Source organism: Lynx canadensis, chromosome C1 (genome assembly GCF_007474595.2).
Source record: "Lynx canadensis isolate LIC74 chromosome C1, mLynCan4.pri.v2, whole genome shotgun sequence".
In the NCBI taxonomy this organism is placed as follows: Eukaryota; Metazoa; Chordata; class Mammalia; order Carnivora; family Felidae; genus Lynx; species Lynx canadensis.
In genome coordinates this window covers 80,558,118-80,569,039 of record NC_044310.1, presented here as the reverse complement: position 1 = coordinate 80,569,039, position 10,922 = coordinate 80,558,118, and the positions used below count along the sequence as shown (strand labels likewise).

The 10,922-nt window shown below is 38.8% G+C and overlaps 1 protein-coding gene across 3 annotated transcripts in view; it reads right to left on the bottom strand.

Annotated features, from left to right (window-relative positions):
- Positions 1–5,139: 5,139 nt before the first annotated feature.
- LOC115521213 (TLC domain-containing protein 4-like) overlaps positions 5,140–10,922 on the bottom strand; it is a 70,326-nt gene continuing 64,543 nt past the window's right edge. For all 3 annotated transcript variants that reach the window (XM_030326266.1, XM_030326267.1, XM_030326268.1), the window contains exon 7: positions 5,140–10,264. In XM_030326266.1, the coding sequence (XP_030182126.1) occupies positions 9,895–10,264 (370 nt within the window). In that variant the 3' untranslated portion in view covers positions 5,140–9,894. The remainder of the gene's footprint in view (positions 10,265–10,922) is intronic.

Sequence of the window (10,922 nt, the reverse complement as noted above, 5' to 3'; positions counted from 1 at the left end):
TGCAAGTGGGGAAGAAGGAGGCATAGACAAGGGGCCTTACTCAAGGGCACACCATCACAATCAAAGCTTGAATTTAAGCCACCTCCAAAAACTTATGCAACTGAAACCAATATTCTAGAATTGCTGGCTGATGGGAATTATGCTCATAGGCTGCCCAACCTCGATTCCAATTACTATTATCATAGGATGTTGGAATTTGAAAGAAAAGGGCCCTTCAATTCACCCAGCCGAACTCATCACCTGACAGATGAAAACCAAATGTCAAGAAGGTGAAAACACTTGCCTAAACTGGTCACTAGCAGGTGGTGAACTGGAACTGGAATCCAGGTTTTCAGACTCCCAGATGAAGTCCTTCCACCGTGCTACTCAAAATATGAAAGCCTGTGCAGAAGTCTGAGGAGGGCTGAGCTCCTACTACTGGCCCTAGCTAGTGGGGGTGGTGAACTAATGTCTTTGATCTTTAGGCTGACAGAAAACATAACAGCTTGGCTATGGCCGTAGAAGCTTCCCCAGGACAGAAAGTTCTGAGATCCAGGCTCAGTCAAGAATGAATTTATTTATCCTGGTTGTTCCAGGAACTCACTGGGCAATCTAGCCAGTGCTTAATAAATACTAACGTGATTTAATGAGTGTATTCCTCTTAACTCTATCTGGACGTGTTTGTTTTGTTTTTAGTGGAGAAAAGAGGAACGGATTCTCTTAGCATGTGTCTTGAGGATACGTAGGTGACAGATTTGTGAGAGTCAAGGCCCTCTAGGCTACAGGCACAGCAAGTGTGCAAGGGTGTGTGCAGCTGGCCGAGCAGGTGCAGATAGAGTGGCACCCGCGTGCTGGAACCTGGATGGATAGGGTGTGGCAAGATCACGGAGAACTTTAAATTTCCTTGTAGGAGTTTAGACTTGGGAGGAGAGTATTCTCAGAATATTCAGAAATTCTGAGCAGGGCTGTGACACATATTGAGGATGTGTTTGAAAGTGAGTCAGTCAGTAGCGTGTGTGACAGATGGGCAGGAAGAGAGTGTATAGTGGGAGAGACCAATTAGGAGACCGTATGGCAGTCCAAGAGGGAACGTTTTAGAGTGCTTCTCCGTGTCGCCTTCCTGGCAATTCATACACAGAAACTGGAGACCTAACACATTCACAGCAGCCTCCCTGTGCCTGCTCCAGGTTATACCGGCTTCTGCTCCCTGCTTCGAACCTTGCCCCCGCCCACCATCCAAAGACCACCGCACCTAGGCAGTTAACACCCCCCCCTCCCAGGCTGCAGCCCTCTCCATCTGCAGCAGCCCCCAACTACCAGACCTGCAGCCAGACTCTCCAGAAGGGGCCTTAGTACGGTCTAGAGATGATACCCAGAGAATAAGTCCCCTGGGTATCATCTCTAGGCCGTACCCAAGCTCTGAAAGGACCGTGGGGAGACTATGGGTGACAGTCAGGAACCCGGAACACACAGATATGAGGGGTCAAGGCAAGGCCATGGTTCAGAAATGAGAAAAGCAATAGAAACTACAACAGTGAGGCATTTTGAGAGACTTCTTCTTTCCCCCAGATAGAATTCTTCACATTGCCATTATGTTAGAAGTCCACCCCAGGCTCTACTCTGCTCTTCCAGCTACTGTACCTTGCCCTTCCTCATTTATAGAAAAATGCCTCAGTCCCTGACTTCCCTCTTTCCTCTCATCCACAGTGTCCCCTTAAGAGCTGCCGACAGTAGTCATTCTCCAACCTCCAGCTGAGTCCTCGGCTCCCCACGTTCTGACATCACATCCAATGGCATCTGTCACCTCCCCGCTCCACAGCCTTAACCGTCAGTTCCGTTCAGTTTTTCTAAACCATTCTGGTTCTCCCTTTGCAATATTTACCAGATCTGGCCCTTTTGTTTTTCTTCCTTGTCCAAGGCTACACATCAGGCTTAACCATTTCACCGTTGCTTAGTCAATTTCTCCATTACTGCCTATTTCTCTGTACTCCCATCTGAGAAACTTCCTCAGATGCCGTTCCAATCACATTCACTAAGCCTTAAAGCTACACTTGCTCCGTTCTAATTGCTTTGTTTCGAATTAAAGCTCTTACTAACAGGATGGGAGAGTTGGAAGGAACATCAGAGATACTTGAAACATGATTTTACAGATCACAAAACTAAGACTCTCAGAAATGAAGATACTTCTTCACCTGTACCTTAGGCTCTTGGGCACCTCACTCTTTGCACATTGCTCTTTTCCAGTTTACAATTCAAACAAAATCCTACCCTCTTGTGCCACATCCATTCAGACATCCTTTCTGTCCACAGCACAGTATACTTTTGAAACTGCTCATTTCATCTTCTAAAACCTCTTATGATGAACCTGACAACACAAATCATTCCACAAAGCTTAATCATTGGGCATAGTTGGGTTTTTTGGTAACTACAACAGACCAGGACTCGGCGTCTGCTGTGGGCTCAGGCAGTCCACCAGAATCACTGTTCCACTGGGGTGCCTGCTCAGTCCTGCCTCTGCATGGAGACATCCGTCAGGGGCACCCGGGTGGCTCAGTCAGTTAAGCATCTGACTTCAGCTCAGGTCATGATCTCACGTTCGTGAGTTCGAGCCCCATGTTGGGCTGTGTGCTGACAGCTCAGAGCCTGGAGCCTGCTTTCAAATCTGTGACTCCCTCTCTCTCTGCCCCTCTACCGCTCACACTCTGTCTCTCAAAAAAAAAAAAATGTTAAAAAAAAATTAAAAAAAAGAGACATCTGTCAGCAGTGGGTGACACACTGCTAAGATAGAAAGATGATAGATTCATGCACACACACCATACCTGCATGTATATGCATACACAAAGACAAATACCAAAGGATTTCACTCATAAATGGAATTTAAGAAACAAACCAGATGGTTACCGGAGTGGAGGTGGGTGGGGGGATGGGTGAAATAGGTGATGGGGATGAGGGGGGGCAATTGTGATGAGCACTAAATTCTACACCAGAAACCAATATTACACTGCATGTTACCTAATTGGGACTTAAATAAAATTTTGAAGGAAAAACGGCATATACAATGAATGTTCATATTGCAATTTAATAAAGAAAAGACAAAAATTCTTGTAACGTGTACACGAATTTCACCGTAGTCACTTTTGAGAAGTTCATATCACCCAAAATGCAAAGCTTACCTGCATAGCATTTTATTACTTTGTTTTTCCTATTTCCTGAAGTTTACCTCGCCTTTTCTGTGTCATTCTTTCCAAATTTCCATCTATCCCTGAACTTTATACTCCCTAGAAATGCAGCCCATCACCCATATTACATTTCATTTCTCCCTACAAGTCCTCTTTGAAAGTACTGCCCAGGTAATTTCTGGAGTGGTATAATTGAGTAAGAAGACAAGACTAGACATGGAAGAATTTAGCGGGAGGCAGATGAGCAGAGGAAGGGGCTATTTCGCCAAGGTGGGAGTCAGGCTCCAAGCCTAGTAGCACTTGCTGTAAGCAACCATGGGCTACTCAAGCAGCTGTGAAGAGTCTGATTTGTGAGGAGCATCTAGGAACAGATTATCAGTTACTAGAATGGGGGGAAATTGCAAAGTTGCCAACTTGCTTATTTTGTGCATGTCCAAGACCCATGACAGGGAGGGAAAGCAGTAAGTTAACTTTGGTAAAGACTAAGGAACAGGAAATAAAGGGTGGCTCATCTTTGAGACTGCCTGAGGTGTGAGCGAGAGAGCACCCATTTACACTTGCTCAAGGGGTTTTCAGTCCTTGCAATTTTACCTGTGGCCTATCTCCACTAACAGCTGTGGCTGCTATTTTAATTTTGAAATTCAGCTGTTCCTTTGCCAGTCTTGACACAACATTTTAGGCATGTTCTGAAGCATGACTCATGATACTCTTTCCAAAGGCCAAACCACTTCAGTATTCTATTCAATTAGCTCTCTGCTTCCTGATCTACTGGATATTCTCGGACCAAGATGCAAGATTAAGGCCAGGGGCAATTTGAGAAGGGAGGAATTTCAGCCAAGACATTTGGCAAAAAACACTTGAGACCGCATGAGAGGCCTAAAGGACACGGGGAGGGAGATTAAAAACATAACTGCCAAAGTTTTACCTAATCTAAAAGAGCCTATTGATTAGATAGCGCCATTCCTTCCATCAACAAGCATGACTATGCTGTCTGCTGGGCCTTCCGGGTTGTTCCAAGGCGGGGACCTCAGGGAGAGAAGGGAGGGAGCAGGGTGAACAAGTCCTATAAGCATCGTGAAGAATAAATAGGAGCTTTAGGATTCAAGAGCTAGAAGAGAGGATTGGGTTGGAGGAAAGTAATTTTTCTCATCAATGTATTCATTAATTACTATTAAAGTGTACACTTTGCAGACTCGAACTTTTGCACTAAATAACTGTGGTTTTATTAATTTTCTCTCACAAAATACAAAGCTTCGCACCACATTAGTGTTCTAACACAAGAAAATCTGAAGGTTTTCCTTGGGAGGTGGGATGATTTATATATAGGATATTGATTTTATACACATTCTTAAAATTCATATCAAATAAAATTGTCATGATAAAGGAATGCCAACCTTGTATAACATGCAGATTATTGCTTAGAAGTTGCATATACCTTAAATTGGCACACATATAAAGTATACAAACATTTGAAAATGTTAAGGGAATTACCTAGAGATATAAGTAATCCCCTCCAAATTAAGCACAACCAGAGACGAAAGTAAAGAATACTAAATTGCTATTTTAAATGCTGATGAATCTGATGAACGCTGATGTGTAAATTACCAAGTCTCACATTTTGTAAAGAAAAAAGTTCTTCATTCAGCCTTATGGAAATAAATTAGAAGGCGTGTTCTCAAAGTGTTAAATGTATTTTGAAAGACTTCCAAAATCGTTCTAACAATTAAGTAGTAATGTGTATATATTCCCAGAAAAAAAATTGTATATATCACTATAGCTATCACATTTGCTGCAATTTTCGAGTAACTTTTTCAAATGAAATCTATGTCTAAAGGTTATTTTTACAAATTCTAATAATTACCAGAAAAACCTCATAACCATCCTAGTTACAAGTCAGTAACAGAATATTATCTATGCAAAAATTCCTTAAGTAAAAAGCAGATATGACCACACTAGAAGCAAACCAAGCAAGAAACAGAAAAAATATAGCATATTTTATTTACAGTTATATTTTCAGGCTTTATTAACCAAGAAGCAGCAAACACCTAACGCGCGCTTAATTACAGAAAGAATTATGTAAAGATATAAAGAAAAACATATACAGATGATAATTAACGAGTTTTTAGCCAGAGGTATTGTATTTCTATCTTTAAGATTTAGAAATATTTCTCATTGTTTTTGGTCTTATATATAGGGCCTGATATCAAAACTGTCTACTGCTCAAGGGAATCAGTGTAAACATTTTCAATGCAAACAACCCAATCTTTAGCAGCTAGCCTTCAGTTCTTCATTGTTATCCAAAATATCTTCAAATAAAGGTACGACTTACTACCAAGGCTATATAGAGGCAGTTGGAAGTCTAGGCTGGAAAGGGACAGGGCTCAAGTCCTTGGGTGTTGCACTTGTAAAATATGCTGAGTAATCCACTTGCTGGTCGGCTTGTTTTTAAAGGATACACGACCATAACTAAATTTGGTCAACTAAAGAGCAGGACTCAGTAACGCTGCCACAGACACCTCAGTTCCTCCTCTTCCAGTCATAGGGTCTAAGGAAGAGCATTTAGATAATGTGCATGCCTGCAATGACTCCCCAGCTGAAACGTATTCTAAAGCTCTTCCTGCTGAGCCAGCTTAAGAAAGAGACTACAGATGTTTCTCAATAAAACTATAGTCTCATTAGCCTTGTCTCATCTTGTAACAAGTGTTATTAAGTACTAAATGGCTTCCCAAAGCCTCTTAGCAATTATGGTTTGTCTGATTCCCACTTAAACTTACTGTAATGCTTCCCCCCCACTCCCCGCCCCGGAAGAACATATTTGAATACTTTGAAATTTGCCACAATAGGTTGGGAAGCTTAAGGGCATGGGGAAGCCTAGAGAGTTGACATTGAAAGGTGTTGGCATAAGAGATGGAGGTGCCGATAAAATCGTCAGGGTGTTAAGAGGAGGAGATGGAAGGGCTGGGAGGATTCAGAGAGAAACTTCTACATGATGGAGGAGCATCATGACTTTTAAGGGAAAATCAGTCGTGGTGTCTCCAACTCCAGGTCCTGCTGGCTTCCCACTGTTCTCACACGTACTATACGTATGTTTGGTGTCAAAACTCACTTTCGGTAGCTTTAGTGTGCCTGTCGTCAACCAGCTGTGGGTAAGGCTGGGCGGTTTGTGCGTGTGCCCACGGTCTCCAGACACAGGAGGGGTCTCACTGCTGTGCTGGTTCATAACTGCGGAGAAACACTGTGCCACATTTCTGATAAAATTCTACGAGTTTGCTTCTTCTGGAATTCAAAACATATAAATGCATAGTCTTCCACGAATATAAGTGATGATGTCAACAATGACATGGACTTTTCCATTTCAAGCAACAGAGTAAACCACTGATAAGCCAGTTCATATGTATATTTATGTATTGGAGTTAAGAGTAACCTAGAAGCAGAAATTTGTTCAAACGTTTATTTTAATAGTGTCTTTTGGAACATGTTTATTTCCCTCAAAAGCAAAACAGAACATGAATATTACAACTCTCCCCCAGACATCTCCATAAGACTGTTTCTAACCCAGGATGACAAATGGTGTAACGCATAAAGCTGGCCCTTCATGCCCGTGAAGGGACGGTTCTCCAAACACCGGATACACCTCAAAGAAAGTATCCAATTTAAAAACTGATAGTTTAGCAAAAGATTGAATCAAGTAGGTTAAAATTTAGAAAAGGATTTGATTCAAACACCCATATACTAGGCAGTTTTTAAAACTAGATCTTTACAATAGTACTGGGGCATCCATGGTATATCAGTCACCCTTAGGAATGGTGAAGACATTATTATTTCTCTTAACACAGTGCTAGCCCATGAAACAACAAAACTAAACAGGTGGAATAAAACAGGTGGAATAAAAATTGCATCTTAACTCACTATAAGGTATCAAGACACAACTTATGTAGGAGTTAATTTTTTTTTTTACTCATAGGTAACTCCATTTTGAGTTTTAAATAAATGCAAACAATACTCACTAGAAAGATTTTTGACACAAGAATGCAAACTCTATGAACTCAAACTCATAATTTTTAAATTCTCCCAAATGTCAGATGCAGAATCTATGATCTTGCATGCTGATTTTCATTCATTTCTAAAATTTTGTAAGAATCGTTTATTTTTTTAGACTACTACATGTTCAAAGAACATCTTTATAGTTACAGGTTGTCACTAATCATTTTCTATAAAAATAGAGTTGCTTAAAAATTTATACCAATTTGCTTTTATGTTCTACAAATATTTTAATAGAGTTGTTAAATATCAGAACGCCTGATAGAATCATTTAAATTAACCCATGTAGTCAAAATATTTAATATGTAAAATGTCTAGCAAAAGTTTGTCATTTAATAAATGAAAAATTCATCGTTTAATAAATGATATGTTCTGTCTTTAACGCCTTGTATCTTAGGTAGGTGGACACAATCCTAGAAGAGCGAAGTATAGTTCCTATGAAAATCTGATTTAAAGTAGCACGGCAGTTTGCAGTGTCTCTTCCATTTCATGTGCGTTGTGAGAGGAAACATGGAGCTTCTACTTTTGGGTATTGAATCTGGATGTTGAATTAGCTGTCATGCAGCCAGCACAAAATAAGAATTGCTGACCAAGGGAATGACAAACTTTAGTTCAAAGCATTGCTATTTTAAACACACTTGCTCACTGAGCAGCTATACTGATGAAAAGTACTGTCAATGAAAGTAAAAATGAAGTTTTAAGCATGAAGTAGCAAGCATAAAAACCCAAACTACTATATGGAAACTCACTGAGCAGTGAGTTTTATATTACAATACATTGCAATATATTGCTTTATACTGACTTCATTTTGTGGTGGGTTTAAAATCTGTTCAGAAACTATAGAAATATCCAAAGAGTCAAAAATATTTATTTCAAGTTTTGCTTCTTTCTAAAGGAATTGATTTCCAAAATAGTTTTCTAATATAAATGTGTTCCTTTTAAAAAGTCAGTTTTCTTGCAAAAGAGCAAGAAAAGAACAAGATAAAACCATGTGCTTTCCTACCCTCTCTAAACCACTAATACACATTTAAGTGCCTATGATGTGGAAGGCACAAGATTTGGTAACAAATTATCAATGTAATATCAGTAGCTTTAAAAGCAAATACCTATACTTTACATTACTTTAAGTCATTCAAAAATAAGTATACCTAGTATAAGCTGATCAATTTGATTTTCTCACTGACTGAGATTTCAATTACCTTCTTTAAATGGTCTAAAACTTATCAGGCTCTATCTGCATTAGACAGCCAGATCAAATCAAATCAAATCAAGTCAAATTAAATCAAAGCTGATTCATCATAACATGAACGATGAAAGAGAATCATTCTTCTACCAACTGAGAAACTGAGTGGATTCGATCTTTTGGTTTGGGTTCAATTAAATTCAAGTATCTGTCACTGGTTAAATTTCTTTTTTTCTTACGTAAGAACAATCATTAAAGTCAAGTACTTGAGAAAAATAAAGGCAATAATAGATAACTATATAATTCTATATTTGGGTTGCAAGAATCAAAGAAAAAGCAAACATATACTTACACACACACACACACACACACACACACACACAACACACACACACACAAAACCCAAAAAACAAAAAAACCCGAGTCCCTAGTCATGTATTATCGCATAAGACAAGAATATTGATGATCAGAATACTTGGATTAAATTATCTATTTTTTTTCCCCTGTACTTTAGGAAAGATAGAAAGTCAAAGCACTCAAAATATTGACTAAGCAAGCATGGGTGTGAACTGTGAGTAAAATGTGAATACTGATTTTTTAGAGTTTGGTCTCATCAAGAAGAGGCCTACCTTAGGAGCATGATATATACACACTGCATAACACTTTGGTGCTGATGATGTTGGGTTCTGAACTTAAGGGAGGTTTGCAAATAGAAATCATATTTTTTTTCATGGAAAAAGTGCCAGGGAAACCGAGACAGCAGTGTTAAAGCTTTTTTCTTAATGATTCCTCTTATTAGCCTAAATAGTCATCTACAACATGCATTTTTAGAAAGAGGAATTCATCTCTCAAGGAGCTCTGAAAGATCTGTCTTAAGCCTTACTACGAATAAAAAAGCAGTACTTTGATAAAATGTTAAAAATAGAAATAATAAAGTGAGGTCTGAAAAAATTGAAAAATGAAAGAAGTATTTCCATGACTGAACTAATTAAATATTCCCAAAGCAAGCAAAATACTTCACCATTAATAGATGATAGAATATCTAAACAAAAAAAAAATACATTATTACTAATAGCCTAAGAAAAAGAACAGCTCAACAATTCAGAAATTAAACCCTCCACAGGTATTGACAGCCATAGCACAAAATGAGCGCAGTACAACGAAAGGTTGAGAGCTATTTACAAATTTAAAAGCAGTTTCCATTCTTTCAGAAAACCTGGTGACACAAAACAAGCGCATCAAATTAGAATAGTCATCTTTTCACAGAGAAAAATACCAATGCAGGTTAACAGATTTCTGGAACGATTCTCCACTATATTTATAATTTTTTATTTGAACCTTTAGATTTTATCCATGCTTATAATGCAGAAGAAAATCAGAAACGAAATTTTGGACTAAGAGCTAAGTTTTAGTTTCTCTTTTCTAAAGGTTAAAAAAAAAAGAAAGCACTGAAACCCTCGATAACAAGTATAATTAATAAGAAGCACAAGAACATGCCGAGAATTCATCCTATCAGTAGATATAATGCGGGTAGTAATAAAGTATGCTTATCAATAGCCAACTTTTAGTCAAGTTTCCATTCTGAAGACTACTTTTGGCTTTCTCTTGTCTGATGAGAGAGATGACTTTGACGCAACCTTTTGTAATTTTGATCATCCACATGACATTCATCACATCCAAAACAATACAAGTAGAGATCCAGGAGCATTGGGTTAAAAATCCAAGCCTTATGTAGGCTTCTGTTCCTAACACAGAATAAATGTAGCCATAAAAAGGAGGCATCGAGACAATCCGCACGATGAAGAACACCACTGTCATGAGAATTCCATTGATGACGTTAGCCTTGGAAAACTTAGGATACTTCAGAGCTTCAAAGAACCACCTGGAAAAAATTTTTAAAAGCATCACATTTACTCTGCGTCGCTGAGGATTAACCATTTTAATTTTAGTTTCCAGTTTTTAAAATTCAGTGAGCATCCCCCCTAAGATTTATATGGAGAGGCAAAGGGCCTAGAATAGCCAACACAATACCGAAAAGGAAGAAAGCTGGCAGACTCATACTACCCACTTTCAAGACTGACTTGCTATAAAAAGCTACAGTTATCAAGACAGCATGGCATTGGTGAAAGATCAACAGTGTTAGCTTGGAAATAGACCCACAGAAATATACTGAGCTGACTTTTGGCTATGGTGTAAAGGTAATTCAATGGAGAAAGCATCATTTTTCCAACAAACAGCTGGAACAAATGGATGTTCAGATGCAGAAAGATGAACCTACACAGAGACCTCACACTTTGCACAAAAAATAACTCAAAATGAACCACAGACATAAATGTAAAATGAAAAACTATGAAACTTCTAGAAGAAAACCCAGAAAAAAATCTGCATGATCTGAGGTTTGGCGATAGTACTTTAGATATAACACCAAAAGCATAACCGTAGAAAAAAAAATGTTGATAAGTTGGACTTTACTAAAGTTAAAAACTTGCTCTGTGAAAGTCACTGTTAAAATAGACACCCACACACTGGAAGAGAATATT